Source organism: Macaca thibetana, chromosome 1 (assembly GCF_024542745.1).
Source record: "Macaca thibetana thibetana isolate TM-01 chromosome 1, ASM2454274v1, whole genome shotgun sequence".
Lineage (NCBI taxonomy): Eukaryota > Metazoa > Chordata > Mammalia > Primates > Cercopithecidae > Macaca > Macaca thibetana.
In genome coordinates, this window is record NC_065578.1 from 151,544,042 (window position 1) to 151,566,679 (window position 22,638).

At 43.2% G+C, this 22,638-nt stretch overlaps 1 protein-coding gene across 1 annotated transcript; it reads left to right on the forward strand.

Moving 5' to 3' along the window:
- The first annotated feature begins 14,381 nt into the window (after positions 1-14,381).
- On the forward strand, positions 14,382-21,710 carry SLC30A1 (solute carrier family 30 member 1). Its single transcript, XM_050780946.1, has 2 exons — positions 14,382-15,322; positions 16,963-21,710. Exons 1-2 carry the CDS (start codon positions 14,701-14,703, stop codon positions 17,862-17,864), a joined length of 1,524 nt encoding a protein of 507 aa, XP_050636903.1. The 5' UTR covers positions 14,382-14,700; the 3' UTR covers positions 17,865-21,710.
- The last annotated feature ends 928 nt before the right edge of the window (positions 21,711-22,638 follow it).

Consider the following 22,638-nt stretch of genomic DNA (forward strand, 5'->3'; position numbering starts at 1 on the left):
GCTCTTGATGGCAGCGGAGATAGGGTACGGCATGCAAAGTGTGCAGGGGAAAATCAGGCACCTGTCCTTGCTCTTTCATTTTTCCTGGGTGACCTGAAGCAAGCCATTTAACCTCTCAAGTCACACTCCACATCCCAACAAAAGAGCAGTGAGGTTAGATTATCTCAGGGTCCCTTGAGACCTACAACATTCAACAATTCAATGAACTAAAATGGATTGTAGGGCAGACGTGGTGGCTCACGCCTGTAATCCCGACTGGGCTGACTGCTTGAGTCCAGGAGTTCAAGACCAGCCTGGGCAACACAGAGAGATCCCTCCCACCCCGTCTCTACAAAAAAAAAAAAAAAAAAAGGTATTGTGAAAGGGCAGGTAGATATCAATTTGGGGTGACTTTTCGATGGTGGCTGTAGGAAACAGCAATAGCAATTGAGACAACCTACACCATACATAAGCTATAATAAGGGGAAATAAAGTATGGCCCTTGCCCACATCTATCACGTTTGTATTTGTCAGTTACTCTATAAAGCAGTTTACATACATTATCTCACCTAATCCTTATAAAAACCCTATGAGGGGCTGGGAGTGGTGGCTCACGCCTGTAACGCCAGCACTTCGGGAGGCTGAGGTGGGTGGATCCCCTGAGGTCAGGAGTTCGAGACCAGCCTGACCAACACGGTGAAACCCCATCTCCACTAAAAAAACAAAATTAGCCAGGCGTGGTGGTGCATGCCTGTAATCCCACAGCTACTTGGGAGGCTGAGGCAGGAGAATCGCTTGAACCCGGGAGGTGGAGGTTGTGGTTAGCCAAGATTGTGCCATTGCACTGCAGTCTGGACAAGAGTGAAACTCCATCTCAAAAACAAAACAAACCCCTATGAGGTAGGTTCTAACATTATCACACTGCCACGAGGAAACTGAGGCAAGAGAGCATAAGTAATCTACCCAAAACATTGCCAGTAAATAGGAAAGCCAGGATTGAACTCAGATCTATCTAAATTCCAAACCCTTAACCATTGTACTGCATGCTCGCCTATTATACTAGAGTGAGTAGAATAACTATTAATATCTTGTATTTTATCATCCAATCAAAATCCAGAAACCTCCATTAAATATCTATCTAACCTAACAGCCAACTTGAAGGAGTTCCCACTGGCCAAATCTGGGACAAATTAAGCACCAAAATTAAGTCAGTAATGAATTATAAAGCACTGAAAAAAAATAGGCATTTGTGAGTCCTACTGATGATAGGTAAATAAGTAAATGGGGAGAAGGGAGGGCTCTTGCTTACAGCAGACTATTGAGAGTTGGCTAGGAAATGTGGAGGAACTGCTAGAGCCAAAACATCATCATTTTGGAAATCATTATAGTAAAGATGGGATCAGGGAGGAATTATCAATAGATGCTAAATCAAAGGAGGAAATGTTAAGAACAAGCTATTTGCATGGTCTTAAAAGTATCTCCCCAAAGACTGCTTATTAGTTCAAGGGGGAAAAAATTAATCACACAGTGGAGAAACTGGGCAACACCTTGACAGGGTGATAAAAATTTACATTTACCAGTAAGGGGCAGATGAAACTTGCATGCCTCCAGCATGATATCCTTAAAAGGACACATTGTTAATTTTTGCAATATTCTAGCCAAGAGTACCTAACAAACATCAGACAAATGCAAAATAGGAATGTTCTATTTTAAAAAAAAAAAAAAAAAAAAAAGGTGAGGGGCGGGCCGGGCATGGTGGCTCACGCCTGTAATCCCAGCACTTCGGGAGGCCGAGGTGGGCGGATCACAAGATCAGGAGATTGAGACCATCCTGGCTAACATGATGAAACCCTGTCTCTACTAAAAATACAAAAAGAAACTAGCTGGGCGTGGTGGCGGGTGCCTGTAGTCCCAGCTACCAGGGAGGCTGAGGCAGGAGAATGACATGAACCCAGGAGGCAGAGCTCACAGTGAGCCAAGATCACACCACTGCACTCCAGCCTGGGCAACAGAGCAAGACTCCATCTCAATAAATAAATAAATAAATAAAAATACAAAAGATGAGGGGCACTGTATTCTTAAAAAATGTCAACATCGTAAAAGACAAAGGGCCAGGTGTGGGGGCTTACACCTGTAATCCCAGCACTTTGGGAGGCTGAGGCGGGTGGATGGATCACTTGAGGCCAGGAGTTCATGACCATCCTGGACAACATGGTGAAACCTCATCTCTACTAAAAATACAAAAATTAGCCAGGTGTGGTGGCGCATGCCTATAGTCCCAGCCACTCAGGAGGCTGAGGATCGCTGGAACCCAGGAGGTGGAAGTTGCAGTGAGCCAGGATTGCGCAACTGCACTCCAGCCTGAGCAACAGAGCAAGACTCTGTCTCAAAAAAAAAAAAAAAAAAGACAAAGAAAGGCTATGGAGATGTTCCAGATTAAAGGAGGTAAAAGGGATAAGAAGGGATAAGACTACTAAATGTAAGACTGACCCTAAACTCAGTGCTGCACAGGAGTGGGGAGAAGAGGATAATGCTATAAAATACACCGTTAGATCAACTGACAACATTGGAATATAGGCAGTACCGATGTAAAATTGTGAGGCTGATAAATTTACTGTGGTTATGTAAGAGAATATTCCTATTTTTATTTTTATTTTTTTCTCTACTCCATGTGGAACAGGGCTAACTCATAGGCAATGTGCCCAGAGTTGGCCTATTCCTATTTTTATGAAATGCACACTAAGGTATTCAGAAGTGAAGGATCATGATGTATGTAACTTACCCTCATATGGTTCAAGAGAGAGAGAGAGAGGATGCAAAAATAGCTAAAGCAAATGGGATAAAATGCTACCAATAGGTAACACTAGGTAAAGGGTATATGTTTATCTTATCATTTTTTAATCCTTTTTACCTCCTCTTATCTTATCCTTTTTACCTCCTCTAATCTACGTAAAGGGATGTTTCTTGAAACTCATTCTAAGTTTGAGAATATGTCCAAATAATTTTCGGGGTTTTTCTGGTGAGTCTGATATCACATTACTGAGCGGTGGGCAGACCCTGAGTGATTTAGCATGTGTTGTTGTTGAGTCAGGGTTTTGCTCTGTTGCCCAGGCTGAAGTGCAGTGGCATGATCTCAGCTCACTGCAGCTTCTGCCTCCCTGGCTCAAGCGATCCTCCCACCTCAGCCTCCCAAGTTGCTGGGACCACAGGGGTTTTACCATGTTGCCCAGGCTGGTCTCAAACTCCTGAGTTCAAGCAATATGCCCGCTTCGGCCTCTAAAAGTGCTGAAATTCTGGGTGTGAGCCACTGGGCCTGGCCCAAGACCCCGCATTCTTGACTGGAGATGGGGAAGAATGCCCTGCATTAAGCCATGAGAATAACCGTCATCCAACAGGAGAAGTTCAAAGCACAGCTGGCTTCCTGTAGTTCAGGGGTTCACCAACCAATATGAGGAGTTACCTGGGTCACCAAGAAAACAGGCTCATAAGTAAACAAATAACAGAGTAATTCCACTGTGAGAAACACCAGGAAAACCAACATCTCCATATGTGTAAGGAAAATATCTCCAGGCATGGGCCTATAGCCTAATTATTTCAACACAAGTCTACCCAGCGGAAGGATTAGCCTGTTCAAGCTCACCTTTCATTTGAGATATATATGTGAAATCTACTGGAACTAGAAGGCTCATTGGTAGATGGGAAAGGCAAGGAACAAGTTGCTGTCTTTGATACAACACACACTAGGGCTTGAGGAAACTATGGAATGAGTAACAAATTAGTAGACAACTTTTGACAATAAGATTATTATTGTTGCCATAGACTTGAGTCACTACCATGTGCTAGACCCTGAGGATACAGAAAGATAAAAGCAATGATCCCTGTCCTCAAGTAACTTTGGGGAGCAGGGAGAGAGATACGCAAAAGGGATACATTACAGGGCAGCAAATGAAAAGTATACTTTATGGAATACGACAGTCAGGAAAAGCTATTGTGGGTGTGTGGCACCAAGAGAAGTGGTAGGGGTAGGGTTTTCATTCATTCACTCATTCACTCATTCATTCATTCAAGCATTCTTTCAATAAATATTTATTCAACTTTTTTTTTTTTTTTTTTTTTTTTTGAGACAGAATCTCACTCTGTCACCCAGGCTAGAGTGCGGTGTCACAATTTCGGCTCAGTGCAACCTCCGCCTTCCAGGTTTAAGTGATTTTCCTGTCTCAGCCTCCCAAGTAGCTGGGATTACAGATATGCGCCACCACGCCCAGCTAATATTTGTATTTTTAGTAGAAATGAGGTTTCTACTAAACCTCATTGGCCAGGCTGGTCTCAAACTGCTGACCTCATGTGATCTGCCGGCCTCAGCCTCCCAAAGTGCTAGGATTACAGGCATGAGCCACCACATCTGGCCTATTCAGCTTTTTAAACTGCACAGTACTGTGCAAACGCTTAAGGAGAACGATGAGATAAACATTCTGCGGGGAAAAGGAAGATATGTGTTCAGGTTCTTTAATAAGAACAGCTAAAATTTAGCTATTAAATATTTATTAGCTATGAAACCGTATTAGTTTCCTGTGGTGGCTATAACAAATTACTCCAAAATCAACCACTTAAAACAACAGAAATTTATTGTCTCAGAGTCCTGGAGGCCAGAAGTCTAAATTCAAGGTGTTGGCTGGGCCCTGCTCCCTCCAGAGGCAGAGGGAGGAATCCTGTCTTGCCTTTTCCAACTTCCGCTGGCTGGTGGCATTTTTTGGTTTGTGGCTGCCTCACTGCCATCTCTGCCCCAATCTTCACACGGTCTTCTCCTTTGTCCTTTGTAACTCTCTTATGAGGACACTTTTCACTGAATTTAGGGCCCACCTAGATCATCCAGGATGAGTGCTTCATCTCAAGTTACTTAATTACATCTGCAAAAGTCTCTTCCCAAATAAAGTAACATTCACAGATTTCAGAAATTAGGACACAGACATATCTTTTTGAAGGGTGTCATTCAACCCATTATAAGCCCTTTCCATGTGCCAGGCATTGTCCTAAGCATCTTACATGTATCAGCTCATCGGACTCATAACAAACCAATGAGATAGGTTATGAATTTGGTCCCCATTGGGAAAATGAAGACACAGAGCCATTGGGTAACTTGGAACCATCACTAAGGATAATTGGACATGAATGGAGAGCTTGTATTGAGGGGTCATGAGAGAGAACTTTGGATAGACAAGTTAAGGTCACATGTGGAATATTTTTAATACCTGAATAAAATATTGTACTTTATTCTTCAGCTAATGGGCAGGTACTGGGAGTTCTTGAGCAAGAGTAGCACGTGAATAATGATGCATGAGTATATTAATTGGAAAGGACTGTGTAAAATAGATTGAAGAAGAAAGGGGGAATGGAAACCTTATTAGGAAATGCTCACACAATTGCTAAGAATGATGATGTAGGCCTGGACCAGAGAGGTCTGGCTACAGAAACAGAAAGGAATACTTAATAGCTTGTCCCTCTTTTCATCCCAATGTGTGGAGCCAGACTCTTTTTTTCCATTAGACTTATCTCTTCCATCTTCCTATGTTGCATACCAGGAGGCAACTGAGAGATAAAACAATCTCCATTTGCTCCAGTTTAGCAGGCACAGGTTTTTCCATTAAGGACTGCACTCAAAATTTGGAGACATTTGCATGGGCAGAGCCTGGAAACACAATTCCTTATTATTTTGATTGTGGTTGCTTCTAAGGTAAAGACACTTTGAGGATAATGTCTCTCTTGATAATGTCAGCTCTGACTTTATGATGGAGTAACCCTCAAAGCCAACATAAAGCATAAGTAAAGTCACTATCAAGTATTCCCCAGGAATCGGCTGTAGAGACAGCTACGATGATGTTAGATCTTTGCTCTCTTCCTCCAGAATCAGCAGACAGGCAGAAAGAAATGTCTCTATTCTCACTTCCCACCTACACTTCTTGGTGACTACTGCTGGTGCTGCTCCTGCTGCAAGCTGAATATTAAACACGCTTATTCATTTTTAGTCTTTTAGGCTACCTTTGAGGATTTGTTTGGTAACACCTCATGTGAAAGACATTTCCTGTTGAATAATGGAAGGTTTGAGTGTGAGAGACCCCCAGCGGCACTCTGGGTCCTCAGTTACTAGTCAAGCTTCAGGAGCCATTAATGCTAGTCAGAGTAACAATATGTTGTCAAAAACCATAATTATTTTTCTCTAACACAGTGTAAGCAAAACCTGAAATGCTTCTCTGCACCTGGAATTTGATTGGTTTTTAAAAAGTGCTTTCCCATACGAATAAGACATTTGATTTCATTTAAAAATTAAATTAAAATCGCTCTGTCGCCCAGGCTGGAGTGCAGTGGCCGGATCTCAGCTCACTGCAAGCTCCCCCTCTCAGGTTCACGCCATTCTCCTGCCTCAGCCTCCCGAGTAGCTGGGACTGCAGGCGCCCGCCACCTCGCCCGGCTAGTTTTTTGTATTTTTTAGTAGAGACGGGGTTTCACCAGGTTAGACAGGATGGTCTCGATCTCCTGACCTTGTGATCCGCCCATCTCGGCCTCCCAAAGTGCTGGGATTACAGGCTTCAGCCACCGCGCCCAGCCAAAAAATTTAACATAGAAGTTACAAAAAGCTGAGAGTGGTGGCGAGGGCCTGTAATCCCAGCTGTCAGGACGCTGAGGCAGGAGAATCGCTTGAACCCGGGAGGCAGAGGCTGCAGTGAGCCAAGATGGCACCACTGTACTCCAGCCTGCATGATAGAGTGAGACTCAGTTTCAAAAAAAAAAAAAATTATTATAGAAGTGATGTCTGTTCATTTGAAAATAAAATTCAAAGTATGACAGATGAATACAAAACAAAAAGTAAAATAGGCCAGGTGCAGTGGTTCACGCCTATAATCCCAGCACTTCGGGAGGCTGAGGCTGGTGGATCGCTTGAGGTCAGGAGTTCAAGACTGGCCTGGCCAACATGGTAAAACCCTGTCTCTACTCAAAACACAAAAATTAGCCAGGTGTGGTGGCGCACGCCTGTAATTCCAGCTACTTGGGAGGCTGAGGCAGGAGAATGGCTTGAACCTGGGAGGTGGAGGTTGCAGTGAGCTGAGATCCCACTACTGTACTCTAGGCTGGGTGATAAAGTGAGACTCTGTCTCAAAAAAAAAAAAAAAAAGGTAAACTTAATAAATTGGTAAGTGTGAGGATACTTTTTAAAAATACTTTTTATATGAACTCCAGATAATATCCTCTCTCCAGAGTTAAAAAGTGTAGGCTTATAATGCCTGGGTACTCAAAATGTGTTCTGGGGGCCATATACATGGGCATCGCCTAGGAGCTTGTTAGAAATGCAAGCTCAGGTCCCACTGCTGGCCTATTGAATCAGAATCTGCATTTTCATGAGTTCCCAGGTGATTTGTGTGCACATTCAAGTACCAGAAGCACCAAACTTACAGACTGAGGGGATAGTATTTTTACTAACACTAGCCCTTTGAAGGATATTCAGGTTGTTAAAGAATTGAAAGTAAAAAATAGATAAAAGTGGGAGGCAGAAAAATTAACTAATTCTTCCTACAGAACTATGTGTGAATGGGACCCAATTTTGGAACACATCACTAGAGAATCCGAACTTGGAGTGACCTGTTAAAGAGGTGTCACTCACAAGTAGGCCACCTCCCCTTGGTCCTTATAGTAATTACAAATAAGAAAATCATAGAACCAGAAACTTTTAGAACTGAGATGAATGGTAAAATTTGTAGTAGTTGGTGCACATGAGGTCTCGAGCCTCTGACTGGGTTCGTTTCCCCCAAATTTGGGTATGAAATTAAAAATAAAAATGTTGGCTGGGCATGACGGCTCATGCCTGTAATCCCAGCACTTTGGGAGGCCAAGGCGGGTGGATAACCTGAGGTCGGGAGTTCAAGACCAGCCTGGCCAACATGGTGAAACCCCGTCTCTACTAAAAATATAAAAAATTAGCCTGGCGTGTTGGCAGGTGCCTGTAATCCCAGCTACTAGGGAGGCTGAGGCAGGAGAATCTCTTGAACCCAGGAGGCGAAGGTTGCAGAAAGCCAAGATCACACCATTGCACTCCAGCCTGGGCAACAGAGAGAGGCTCTGCCTCAACAACAACAAAAAAGTTGCAGGTGCAGTTAGGGCCTTGTATTCACAAGCTGTAGGGTCTTGAGCAAATTCCTTAACTTCTTGGGGTGTCAGTCCTTAATCTGTATCATCAGGAAGCTCAAGTAAGTGTTCTGAAAACTGTATGGGAACCTGGAATATTATCATGGCAGATTTCAAGGGTGAATCCCAGTTTCATCCAATAATTGCATGTTGTGTGAGATAATATCACAACAGAGGGGCGGTAGTCTACTTGAAGTAAAGAAAAAGTTAATTAACTAAAGAATGTGCCATGATGTTTTCTACACTCCAGAGGAAACAGAACCTCTGTTTCTGGTGTTCTAGTATAGATAGGAGATCATGGAGTTTCAGTAAGGACCTCTGGAATGAATGTATGAAATACCAAGTTGGTGGGAGCAGTGACTCACACTTATAATCCCAGCACTTTGGGAGGCCAAGGTGGGTGGATCTCCTGAGGTCAGAAGTTCAAGACCAGCCTGGCCAACATGGTGAAACCCCGTGTCTACTAAAAGAAAGAGAAAGAAAGAAAAGAAATACTAAGTTGGGAAAGGTAAATTTATCAACACTCATTCATTCAACAAGTATTTACTGAGTACCCTCCATGTGCCAAGCTGGCTAAGGACACAATGCTGAGCAAATGTACACACTGTCCTTGCCCTCACAGAGCTTACAATCCAATCAAATGCTTGGTTTAATGTAAAATTGCATCTTTGCTAAATGCCACAAAAGAGCCGGGCAATGAACTGAGAGAACTTGCTCTAGAACGATCTGACCTGGTCAGGGGAATCAGGGAAGACTTCCTGAGGAAGTGACCCTTGAGCTGACAGCTGAAGAATGAGCAAGAATTAATGTGGAGGCGAAGGGAGGAAAGAGTGTCCCGGGGTGAGAACACTGTGTACACAGGCCTTTTGGCAGGAGGGAGTGTGTGGATTCATGGTAGTCAGAAAGGCCAGTCCCCAATTTCTCTGGTGGAGTGACATCGTGAGGCTGGGGATGGCAGCCAGAGCCAGATCAGATCTGGTCCGGCCCTATGCCCCCAAGTTTGGTTCTCCTTCTCCTAGCACTGGGAGGCCACTGCAAGATCTCAGCCATGATGGCATGGGGGTGGTGGAGGATGTGTATTTTGCAAGGACTAGATCTGGATTTCAAAAAGATCACTCTGGCAGTAAAATGGAGTATAACTCAGGAACAGGAGGGCAGAGTGGCTGTTTGGAGAAAGGCAGGATACTTTTACAGTCTAGAAGAGAGCCTGGAAATGCTCCCTTCCACAGAAGTTCCAGCTCCTGCAGCCTAGTTCTGTCCTCATGCAACCTTCCTTCCGCGCGGTCTTGCCTACCAAGAGGGAAGGAGGAAGGACCTGTGCAATGAGCTTTCCCCCGAGACAGAGGAAGTGAACAAACTGGGAGTCCAGCTGGCAAATAAGTCCTTTCTGAGTCCATATGAATGAGTTTGCCTGGATGAAATAATTAAAAAGTAGTTTCTGAATTTGCAAGTTGAAAACTCAGCCCTGGATTCTTGGTGACCCCAAGTACAGGAGGCCTGAAAGGCCCTGTCTGAGAATATTCACTAGGCAGCTCCATCTCCTGTACTCACCTTTTAACTCCAGTTAAGAAGCTATCATGTACACTCCCTCACTGAAAAGATGTGGAAAATGAGGCCCAGAGAGGTTTAGCAACTTGTCCAACATCACACAGTAAGTTTTAAGGGCCATTCCCCAAACTATCATCCTAAAACTCATTAGGTGTGTGATCCTTTCAAAATGCTCTACTGGCCGGCATCTTTAGGGATGAGTAATGGAGAGAGTCATAAAAACGTACTTTTAAATTAAATTTTATTTTTTTCAAATTTTCTGTACATTGTACTTTAATTACCATCTCCAGCCCCAAGAGTAGAAGGGCTAAAGAAAGAATGGGCGGCCGGGCGTGGTGGCTCAAGCCTGTAATCCCAGCACTTTGGGAGGCCGAGGCGGGTGGATCACGAGGTCAGGAGATCGAGACTATCCTGGCTAACATGGTGAAACCCCGTCTCTACTAAAAATACAAAAAAAAAAACTAGCCGGACGTGGTGGTGGGCGCCTGTAGTCTCAGCTACTTGGGAGGCTGAGGCGGGAGAATGGCGTGAACCCGGGAGGCGGAGCTTGCAGTGAGCCGAGATCACGCCACTGCACTCCAGCCTGGGAGACACAGCGAGACTCCGTCTCAAAAAAAAAAAAAAAAAAAAAAAAAGAAAGAATGGGCATTCAGTCTAAAGTCTTAACACCGACTACATGAGCCTTCAACAGTTTGTGGTATTAATATTACATAGCACTGCACCCAAGATGTTCACAGAAGCTTTTAATGAGTGCTTCTGTATAGATAGCAGTGCCTTTATTTCTAGATTGAATTTCCAGGCATGACTGGAGAACTTAGACCCAGTTTTCAGGCTCCAAGAAAAATAAGTTCCTTTTGCTGCTAGCCCTCATCTGCTGTTCTTTTTTTTTTTGAGATGGAGTTTTGCGCTTGTCGCCCAGGCTGGAGTGCAATGGTGCTATCTCAGCTCACTGCAACCTCTGCCTCCCTGATTCAAGCGATTCTCCTGCCTCAGCCTCCCAAGTAGCTGGTTTTACAGGCATGCACCACCACGCCTGGCTAATTTTTGTATTTTTAGTAGAAACGGGGTTTCACCATATTGGCCAGGGTGGTCTTGAGCTCCTGACCTCAGGTGATCCACCAGCCTAGGCCTCCCAAAGTGCTGGGATTACAGGTGTGAACCACTGTGCCCGGCCTATTCTTTAAATTAGCAAACAAATATAAAAAGTCAGTGACTGTTCCCAGTCTCTCACTGTACAATTTCACTCTCTACACTGTTCCTGTTTCCCCTTTGCTTCTACGTGGGTTTCCTGCTCTGACCATTTCTTTCATATGGTTTCCCTCATACCTCTGAGACTTTAGTGCTATTTCTGGGCTTTATTGCTGCATTGTCACTTGTTTATTCTTTGTTCCACTGCCTGTTCCTTTGGGAGCAGCTGAAAAATCAAACCTTGGCCCTCATGTTGTTGGTAGAGATTTAACTTCATATTTGTAATAATTATTCATGTACTTTTTGAGAGATGTCCCCACCAGTTTTAAGCTTGAACATTAGACGTGATTTACTGTCAACCAAAGTCAAATATAACATGGTTTTCACATGGTTTTGTTATTTTATCTTTCCAAGCAAGGTACAGCTTTATACACTCATGATTTTTGATAACCAAAATTCAGAAGTATGTTTGTGTTTAGCAGTTTTTACAAGAATCCTACAAGATCTTTTTAAACTTTCATTAAAAGCAAGGAGAGGTCCAGAAGGCTTTGAGATTGCAGTTTGTCTGAAGCACTTGACTTTCATTCAAATTGGCAGTCCCTTTTCCAAAAAGAGCATTATTCTCTCATCTTTAAAGTATGCTGGGTTTAGTCAGTTTGGATACTAAGCAAGTTATCAGAAGATTTCTCAAACATTAAGAAGAGAAAGCCAAGCCATCTTACTCAACCCAGGGCCACAGCCTCCAGGGGTGTTGGTGAATAACAGTGTGGTATCCCTTCATTTTAATCTATTCCTGCCTGTGTTGACACTCTACTAGGACAACCAGATGAAAAGGGAAAAAACTCGAGTTGAGGTACCAAAGTCTTTTGCCTATACAATGCTAGAGGGAAACAAAGTTTGACTGAAGTGTTCTGCTGTGTGGTAAATGTTACTCTCTCCAGAGAACGTGATTATAACTTCTCTACAACCTGGAAAAGGTACTCCCTGCCCCCTCCGCCCCGACCCAACCACCCACCGGGAGGGAATAAAGCACATTGTCTGGGAAATGGCTGAAATGCAGGCACAAAGTAGGTTTTCAGAAGTGGCTATGAGATGAGCCTATTTTTATATGGATCTAAAAATCTCCCAATTTAGTCTGTTTAGTTATTGAAGGATTGCTATTGCGTTTGCAAAGCAAACTTTTACATCTTGCAAATCCCTGACTTTTACATCTTCTTATGGGTTCTTCTTTGGGTATCAAATCCTCACATTTGGAGGAATGTATTTTTTAAATAAAGCGGGGCACAGCAGCCCTCAGTAGAAAGCAAAATAGTCTTCCAACTGCCTCTAGGCCATTTCCATGAGGGTATCTTGACCCATAAGTGGCTCCCCAATTTCTATATATGAGGGGCTAGTTGATAGGATGTTTGAAGCTGTGTTTACATATGTTCAGAAAAATGTCACGTGCCCATATCAAAGGAGAGGAAGTTATGGAAGTCCTAAACCCATTAATCCACCCTTTAGCACTGCCCAAACCCAGACTTCACTTCAAATTAAGCACATTAAAAATGGAGTTCATATTTTCTCCTAAAAATCAGCTTCTTGGCCTCCCTTCCCAACTTCCTCACCTGTTTAAGGTAGTATTTTCCCTGTCAGGTTAGAAACATTGTAACTATCTTTGTTCTCCTACCTAGCTTTCTCCTTCCCAATACCCAATTAATCATCAAATTCTATCATTTTTTTCTTTATAATGTCTTGGAAATCTTCCTCCATTCTTTATATTCCAGCAAAACAGAAACACAAGGTGAGGATCCAGCTCTCCAGTCTGGATGGGGAGACTTGAAACATACCACATACAAGTGAAAAAAATTTTATAGGAATTACAAGAATACCAAAACAATACAAAATAACAGCTCCAAACAAGCCTTGTATACACATCTCCAGGCAATAGCTGGCACTGTATTTGTCCAGTAGCAATCTAGGGCATTGGGGGGGGGGGTCCTTCTGCTGCCCAGGGGCTGTGGTGAGGCCTTTCGGGTCCAGCTTAAGCCACTCTGATTCCAGCCACCACCCCACCTTAGATGGGGAAGCTGTTCCTTTCCAGATCAATTCATCTCCACCCACAACACAGTGCTTATATATTCAGTCTAAAACAGTTAGCACAATTTATCAAGAGTATTCCATCGTAATTTTAAAATGTCATGTTTGTATTTTACCTCCACCTGGACAGAAGCTCGTTCTTTTGTATTCTTACTGCCCCTCCCCCTCCCCATAGCAACCAGCACAAGATTCCGCCGTGTGTAGTCTATAAATAAATGTTAAATCATAGAGCCTTAGAATTTTGGAGTCAGACGGGGATCTTCAGAGTTGCATTTGTCCAATCCTTTATAGATGGGGAAACAGGTCTAGAGAGATTAGGTGACTTGCTCAAAGCCACACAGCTGGCTATTGACAGGGCAAGGAGCAGAGCCCAGGTTTCTCCTGCCTGAAGTCTGTACCCTAAACTGTCCTTAGATAATCAATCAGTGACAGAGACACCTGAGTTCACACAAGGTCTCCAGGGGTTGATGACGATAGGAGAAACTGGCTTTCCCGAAACATGTACAAAGATTCGGTCCACGCCCCTAGCAGACCTTCGGGAGGACTAACTCCTCAGCTCGGCGTCCAGCAGAGTACCAAGTTACGGCCGCACTCGTTTATGCGTCTGTCGGCCTCCTCCGACAGGACCAAGTACTCGAGGGCCCCGCGCGCAGGGGATCCCCTCCGGCCCCTCCCCCGCCGCCGAACTGTCACACAGCCTCCGCGCGGCCCGCCCCCACGTGGACTCGGCTCGGAGGATCAAAGTCTGCAGCCCGGCCCCCGCAGGTGTGCTGGGAGCTGCGATGGTCCGCAGCGCAGAAGCCAGGACTCCGCCACACCCGAGGGGACCCGGCCCGCCCCTCCCCCTCCCGCTGCACGCGGCCCGCGCCCCCAATTCGCCCGCCGCTGCACCCGGCCACGGCCCCCCGGCCCACGCCCGGCTCCGGGAGGAAAAGGCCCCGCCCCCATCTGTTGGAGCCGCGACCCCGCCCCCTTCCCGCCCCTCCGAGGCTACATCCATTAGTGAGCGTGGCTGGGCGGGACGCCGAGGCTGTCGTGAGGGGGTCCTGACCAATGGGGAAGCGTGCCGGGCCTGGTGGGCGGGGCGTCAAGGCCTTGTCACGCTCGGGTCCGTGTGAAAACGGGGGTTCCGAGTGCAAAGCAAAGTTTTTTTGTAAACCGTCTGCAAAGGCGGGGGGGCGAAGAAGGCGCCCGAGACCGGGCCGAGTGCAGCTCCCGTGGCCGCCGCCTCCTCTCTAGCTCCTTAGCCATCCGCTCCTCAGTCCAGCCGCCGCGGAGGAGACCAGCAAGCAGAGCCCTCAGATGCTCGGAGCTTTCTCGGCGCGAAGCTGCCCGTTGCCCTCGCCTGCCGCCCTCGCCCGCCGCCCTCCTGCTCCTGCTCCGGCTCCGACTCTTGGTACCCCGCTCCGGGAGCCCAGCTCCCCGCCACCGCCGCCGCCTGGGTGTGGGGGCTGCTGGGGCTGAGCCGGGCCTCGGCGCCGGCTCTGAGGACGGACGCCTGAGGAGCTGCGCGGCGCTGCGCCGCCGGCTGGCGGAGGACGCCCACAGGCGCGGGGCTCGGCGGCTTGACCCGGGCTTGTCCCCGTGCGGCCGCGGGGGCCCCTCAGCGGTTTCCCGAACGGCCCGACTCGGGCGCTCCTCAGTGTCGCGGTCGCCTACCCTCCGCCCCCCGCCAACGCCGCCGCCACACCAGTCTCCGGGCCGGGCTCGGCGGGCCCCGCAGCCGCAGCCATGGGGTGCTGGGGTCGGAACCGGGGCCGGCTGCTGTGCATGCTGGCGCTGACCTTCATGTTCATGGTGCTGGAGGTGGTGGTGAGCCGGGTGACCTCGTCGCTGGCGATGCTCTCCGACTCCTTCCACATGCTGTCGGACGTGCTGGCGCTGGTGGTGGCGCTGGTGGCCGAGCGCTTCGCCCGGCGGACCCACGCCACCCAGAAGAACACGTTCGGCTGGATCCGAGCCGAGGTGATGGGGGCTCTGGTGAACGCCATCTTCCTGACCGGCCTCTGCTTCGCCATCCTGCTGGAGGCCATCGAGCGCTTCGTCGAGCCGCACGAGATGCAGCAGCCGCTGGTGGTCCTTGGGGTCGGCGTGGCCGGGCTGCTGGTCAACGTGCTGGGGCTCTGCCTCTTCCACCATCACAGCGGCTTCAGCCAGGACTCCGGCCACGGCCACTCGCACGGGAGTCACGGCCACGGCCACGGCCTCCCCAAGGGGCCCCGCGTTAAGAGCAGCCGCCCCGGGAGCAGCGACATCAACGTGGCCCCGGGCGAGCAGGGTCCCGACCAGGAGGAGACCAACACCCTGGTGGCCAATACCAGCAACTCCAACGGGCTGAAACTGGACCCCGCAGGTGAGCCGGGAAAGTCGCTGCCTCAGGTGGTTGGGTTTGGGGAGCCCAGAGCCTCGCCTGGGCTTCGGCGGGGTGGCCCGCACGCCCCCTGCTGCCCGAGCGGGCCTGCGCCGCGCCGCCCCTGCCTGCTCCCTCCCCGTCCTGCACACGCCCCGCTGCTTCAGGAAATCAGAACCCCCTCTGCCGGGTGCAAGGAGCCGGGACGCGTCTGGCATATTTGTAGGTGGGGCCTGTGGGTCAGACCCTAAGGAAAAGGGTCAGGAGGTGACCATCATCCCGCTGCAGTCCACACCCGCACTTGGCTGTCTTTACAGACTGCAGCAACTTTGCTGGAGACTTGTCTGGTTATGGTTATAACAGAATCAGAAATGCTTCCCAATTCAATTCCTTGGCCCTCTTGGGAAACGGAAAGAATCCCCAATTCGTCCCCGGTTGTTGGGTGCTGGAAACCTTGCTCTGCCAGAGTACTTCTTATGCCCATTGAGCTCCGTTTCATAATATGCATTAGAGTATGTAAACCCTGGTTAAAGGTTTCTTTTATGAACAGCAGTGTATGCTTCAGCTAATTGATCCCTAATCTTGGAAATCATAGATTTAGGACTTGTCTGGGCATGTTTAACATTTTGTTAGGACTTTTCATAATCGTACTGAACTAAAAGTGATGGTAATTTATTCATCTTATATTTTGAGTGGATGCTTTTTATATTTAACATTAAGTGCTTTTGAAGGAAATTTGGAAAATAAATGTTGAAAGAAAGGAGATGGAAATGACTCAACCAATGTCCTACTACGCAGGCTCAATGGTGCTTAACAATTTGGTCTTATTTCCTTCACTTACGTTTATTTACCTTGTATCATTATAAATACTGCTACATAATTTTCCTTTCCAAGTGCAGAATATCAGGTTAGTGAAATTGTACATTGGACAGATTTAATAAGTAATTGGTTTTCCTCTCACTCCACTCAGCAAGGTGTTATTCCAAAGAAAATTAAGTTTCTCTGGTGTGTAATTTCTTGAAAAGATCAATACTTTTTGTTTAAAAGTAGGGGAGGTAGTCATTTAGTTTCAATTTTTCTAATAATCTCTGTGATTATTGATTTATATTGTTGATTTGTCAGTTTTTAAACCCCCTCTACCAAGAAACTTTTGTATTCATAATAAAAGTTTAAAAGTTAAAATTGGTTTTATTCTCAAGCAATTGGCCTCAGTGACAAAGAGTGACTAGAGAGTGCCCAAGTGTCAAATCAGGTATTTTGTATTAGTAGACTTATTCCTAGCTGCATTTAATTTTGGTGTTAGCACTCAATTTTATGTTTTCCTTTGTATAGGCCATAAAGTATAGCAGAATGTTTGCAAGACTCCACCCCCATAGAAAAGATACTCTTTTGGAGAGGAGGAGGCAGGAGAGTGGTTAGGAGGGTGAAGAATCTGTATCACAATTACTTAATTTAGCCCTGGCCATTATGTCCTGGCTGGTTCCCAGAATGTCGATTTATATTAAATTGCTCTGGGCATATTTTTTTTTAACTGTACTTTGTGAAAAAATTTTCACCTTCATCACCACTTAAAAAGAATTAGACGAGGATGTTTATATAAACACTTTAAATGTATTTGCTATAAAATTTTTATTTCTTTGTAGACCCAGAAAAACCCAGAAGTGGTGATACAGTGGAAGTACAAGTGAATGGAAATCTTATCAGAGAGCCTGACCATGTGGAACTGGAAGAAGATAGGGCTGGACAACTTAACATGCGTGGAGTTTTTCTGCATGTCCTTGGAGATGCCTTGGGTTCAGTGATTGTAGTAGTAAATGCTTTAGTCTTTTACTTTTCTTGGAAAGGTTGTTCTGAAGGGGATTTTTGTGTGAACCCGTGTTTCCCTGACCCCTGCAAAGCATTTGTAGAAATAATTAATAGTACTCATGCATCAGTTTATGAGGCTGGTCCTTGCTGGGTGCTATATTTAGATCCAACTCTTTGTGTTGTAATGGTTTGTATACTTCTTTACACAACCTATCCATTACTTAAGGAATCTGCTCTTATTCTTCTACAAACTGTTCCTAAACAAATTGATATCAGAAATTTGATAAAAGAACTTCGAAATGTTGAAGGAGTTGAGGAAGTTCATGAATTACATGTTTGGCAGCTTGCTGGAAGCAGAATCATTGCCACTGCTCACATAAAATGTGAAGATCCAACATCATACATGGAGGTGGCTAAAACCATTAAAGACGTTTTTCATAATCACGGAATTCATGCTACTACCATTCAGCCTGAATTTGCTAGTGTAGGCTCTAAATCAAGTGTAGTCCCGTGTGAACTTGCCTGCAGAACTCAGTGTGCTTTGAAGCAATGTTGTGGGACACTACCACAAGCCCATTCTGGAAAGGATGCAGAAAAGACCCCAACAGTTAGCATTTCTTGTTTAGAACTTAGTAACAATCTAGAGAAGAAACCCAGGAGGACTAAAGCCGAAAACATCCCTGCTGTTGTGATAGAGATTAAAAACATGCCAAACAAACAACCTGAATCATCTTTGTGAGTCTTGAAAAAGATGTGATATTTGACTTTTGCTTTAAACTGCAAGAGGAAAAAGACTCCATTGAAATTCTAAGTTTGCCAAGTAGTGTAATTGAAGTCCTTGTCTGGTCACACAGTTTAATTCTATTTTTGTAAGAACATAATGGGACTGCATAACAGAGTTCTATATTACAACTTTGTGATTATTAGTACAGAGTACAGCTATGCTGTGACTGTTTTGGAAAGCCAGTTTTAACACTATGTTACATTTTTGTTTAAAGTAAGTTAAACCTTATATAACATAATGACATTTGATTTCTGGATTTTTCCCATGATAAAAATTAGGGGGATAAATAAAATTGTTACTGGAATTTCTCTGCTTTTCTTTTCCCCCAGTGTTACACTTTCTTAGAATTATAACTGATAGAACTTTAAAATCATCAACAGTTTGTTTCCTTTGACATTTTAGGTAATATTGCCCTTTGAGATCATTACATAGCATAATGGCAGCATATTTTAAGAGTGACTCATGGCTATTAGTAGGAAATAAGATCAGTTACTATCCTGTATTCTGTATTGCTGACTATTAAACAGTAAGATAATTAACAAATTGAACTACAGTTTACACACAATAGGGCAAACGGGGTAGTAAGAGCAGGGAAGAAAGTTTACCAAACTAAATATTTAGGTTATTGTATGATAATATTGAGACTACATTTCTAAATTATTTTGAGAATTTCAACTTTTTATTCTACCAAAGTTAATCTGAAACTTGGACATGTTCACCAGCATTACTTTCTTTGAAAGATTGGTATAAAAACATTGAGCTGCAAGTTTACTCACAAAATATTAAAGTATTTTTAAGGATGTTGACACCTAATAATTACATGCTAAATGCAAACTATTAATGTAATCTTTTAAACCGGGTGTTTGAAAAGAAATTTTCAAAGTCATCTCGTGATAACCAATCATGAATGGATTTAAATGGAGCTTTTTGAGCACAACCAGCAATGCTTGTGCTTTCTAAGAGCCACTGAATTGAGAGAAAAGAAAACCGGAAGGTTAATGCAGTTTGGATATTAAATTCTTAGAGAGCAAAATTAATAATTAAAGCAAAATTAATTAAGATTTTGTAAGTCATCCTGTCTTCACATACTCAGATCTTCCAATAGTGGCTTATTTTGCAAGATGCCACAATATCTACACAGAAAATTGTTTGTGGCTATTTCATTATTGCTATAGATTTCAAATCCAACACAAATATTATTTAAGGGTGTTTAAGTTATATTTTTCTTGATAGAGGGTATACTTTGTGACGAAATTAGATTTTTGTCCTTGAAAGGATGAATATTAGTATCAGTTATGTATAGCTCTATTTTTCTAGAAACAAGGTATTCTGACTACTTAACTTTTATAGCTGACTACTTTTGGGATGGCTATGTTTTGGGATTTAAAATAGTTCATTGTTTAATGGGTTGTAAGAGGGAAAAGTGTTAGGATTTGACAGTTAACTTTTTAAAGGGATGATCTTTTGTGGTGTGTGTTTTTCCTAGTATAAGCCTATTGCTGGCAATGGGCCTATTTAAGAACAGCTGATTTTTTCCAATGAAAATATGGTAATTTTAGGAACACAGTTTGTAAGTTCACATTTACTATAATGGGCCAAAACCATAACCTGCCAGTTTGCAATACATCTTGATCTTTTAATATTCTTATCTGATATTGTGTAATTCAATTCCTAAACTGATAGTTACCATGAATTTTGCGAAAAGGCTTGGGAGGTTTTTTTTTAAACGTGAAATTGAGGGATCTCATCTGGGCGAACGAGAAGAGAAAGCTGTGAATTGTATTGTATCATGTACATTCCTGATTTAATATTTTACAGAACATTTTATTCAGATATCAATTTGTTATATAAACATTTCAGCAATGATACAAAGATAACTGATAAAATATATTACATTCAATGAGGTTTTCTTTTACAAATGCTCTACTCGAGGTCTGTGTCTTAAAGATGGTATAACGCCTAAGTGTAAGACATCAACTGAATGAGGATTTTAAAAAATGGTATATAAGCATGAGACAAGGGCTATGTTTGTTTTTCAAAAGTGCTTTGAAGATAACAGCCTTTAGGTTTTAGTTATTTCACTTTTCATAATTTTTAAGTAGCTTATATATAACGGTGGTACCATAGGATTTTCTTTTTTCAAATGACTGTCAGCAAAAACAGTGGGCACTGACTCAACCTTCTGAGTTTTAGCGGAGAATTATTTATTTCTTTACAATGCACTTTCTAACCCATTTTAGCTATATTAGCATTATCTTTAAAAAAAAAAAGACATGCTTTTGTATTTAAATATTGTAGGATTTAAGTGTCTTTCTCAAAATAGCTTATTCCTTTCTGAAAGAAAATGAGGGAAGTACTCTGAATTATTAGGAGACTTAAACCCAATATTTAAATATGCTATTTTATAACACTGCATCAGTTTTAGGAGTTGCATCTCTCCTGCTGGCTCTTTTATATTTGAGCAAGATCAGTATAGAATATGTGTTTAGAAACTTGTCTGTTGTCCCAGTTTAGTGAAAAGGAGGTGCTGCATGTGCCTGAATTAAAACCAAGAAATTTTTCCAAGCCAAATGCAGCCTTAGTGATGAGAGATTTAATTCTCCATTGTCACCTTTTAGCTTTTATGATTGCTTAGTTTTTTCTGAAGGATGTCTGCATTGTAAAACTGTGGACTAGAACCTAAAAAACAGAATCCTCAAAAACTTTGCTATATGTGTTTTAACATTTTAGAGAACAGTATGTTGAATAACTAAGGTATGTAACTTGAATAGGAAAAATGTCCATCAAATGCACCTTGGAAAATCACAGTAGGTAGAAGGCTATGTTAACCGTTCGTGTCTTATTAACATCCTTAAGTTAATTTTGAATTTTTGACAGTTTTGAGGGAAAAGACGTATGGAACCTAATGTGAAGTATTTCGTATGTTAACTGGTGTTGAGTTGAAGATTTTTACTGTGTATAAGCAGATATCATTTGAATGATAAAAATGTCATTAACCTGCTGTCTTAAGATGTTCACACAAATATGGAGAGTAATTCTACAATATAAAAATATTTATTTTAATACTGAGTTTCAGTTAAGTCATAAACAGTGTTAAAACTCTTGGGAAGGTGTAGGGGTTTTTTGTTTGTCATTTTTAAAATTGAAACTGTGTCATACAGTGTTTCATGTCTCTGAAATTGGGATTATAATAGCACTATTTTGATGTAGCTCTACCGATACTATGTGGTAATGCTATTTTGTTTTACTAACAAGCTCTGGAATATTTAGCAGTCATTTTCACTGGCACAAGAGCCTTTTGTATGTTATTCAATTTAAACTTTTAAACCAAAAATTTTATGGTCCAGTGTCTTTGGCAAAAAGATGCTGGAGGGAATGTAACATACAATTAATATGTGGTTATATATATATATATATATATATATAAAGACACAAATTGCCATGTTATGGTCCTGCCTTGAAACAGCACAATGAAGTGTATCAGTATATTCTGTGATTATGAAACTTCCATGTTGTGTTGTTTTGTGTCTGCTGTTGCCTGTCCTTTGGGCCAGATGTGGCGCAGTTAAATGCAGTTATCATCTCATTAAATACAGATGCAGATAAAATATCTTTAGTGCTGCAACATTTTACCTTTTTGTATGTTTTAATGACTGTGTGTTATTTTCCAAAGCTGTTCCTACCTCACCATGAGGCTTTATGGATTGTTATGTATTATAAATGTTCTATATGAGACAGACTACTGTGTTTCTTCTCATTTATTAAAAGTTAAGTAGAAAAATAAACTAATTTTAATATCTACTTCATTCGTGCATATGGCCTCCCCTCCTATACTAGGCTTAGTTACGTAGAGAGTTGGATTTCAGAAAATTGAAAGAGAAATTTCAGTTTAACGCAAATGTTGCAAGTGTACAGAGTGACTAGGTTACAAGATGGGTGTGGAAGAAAATGTAAGCAAAATTGTAATTAAAAATTGAAAGGGTAACACTGCAAAAGTTCACTAATATGAAATACTCAGTGACTTTGAATTTTATTATAAGCATTAAGCTTATAGATTATATAGTTATGGTTAACCTGCTTTTGGCGCTTGCTATTTTTTATTTATAGGCATAGTTACTAATAAGGTTTATTAAATATTTTACACCTGTAAATCATCTAAAATTCTTAACCCAATAGTATATTATTGTGGTTCTATGAGCCTCAGGACTATCACAAATGTAGACTCATTAAAAAAATTCATTAAAGAACTTGTATTTTGGACTGTGAGACAACAGTTGAAAAAATCAATTGACAATAAATGGCAGTAGATAAAGGAATTGATCTATATACAGTAGATATTCCAAAGAGGAGGTGAAAAATATTTGGAAAGGATTATGTAGGTTAAAATGGAAAGGAGTAGGGTTTGAAAGGCAAGGAAGCAGGAATGGTGGTATAAAGATAAAGAGTTGGGGGCCTGGGCAGGGTGGCTCATGCCTGTAATCCCAACACTTTGGGAGGCTGACGTGGGTCAGATCCACTTGAGCTCAGGAGCTCAAGACCAGCCTGGGCAACATGGTAAAACCAGGTCTCTACAAAATAATAATAATAATAATGCAAAAATTAGCCAGGGCTGGGCATTGTGGCTTACGCCTCTAATCCCAGCAGTTTGGGAGGCCAAGGCAGGTGGATAACCTGAGGCCAGGAGTTTGAGACCAGCCTGGCCAACATGTGGAAACCCCATCTCTACTAA

Coding starts and splice junctions, on each gene's coding strand:
- SLC30A1 (XM_050780946.1), top strand. CDS start 14,701: ATGGGGTGCTGGGGTCGGAACCGGGGCCGGCTGCTGTGCATGCTGGCG. Junction 15,323..16,962: donor GCTGAAACTGGACCCCGCAG/GTGAGCCGGGAA, acceptor ATTTCTTTGTAG/ACCCAGAAAAACCCAGAAGT.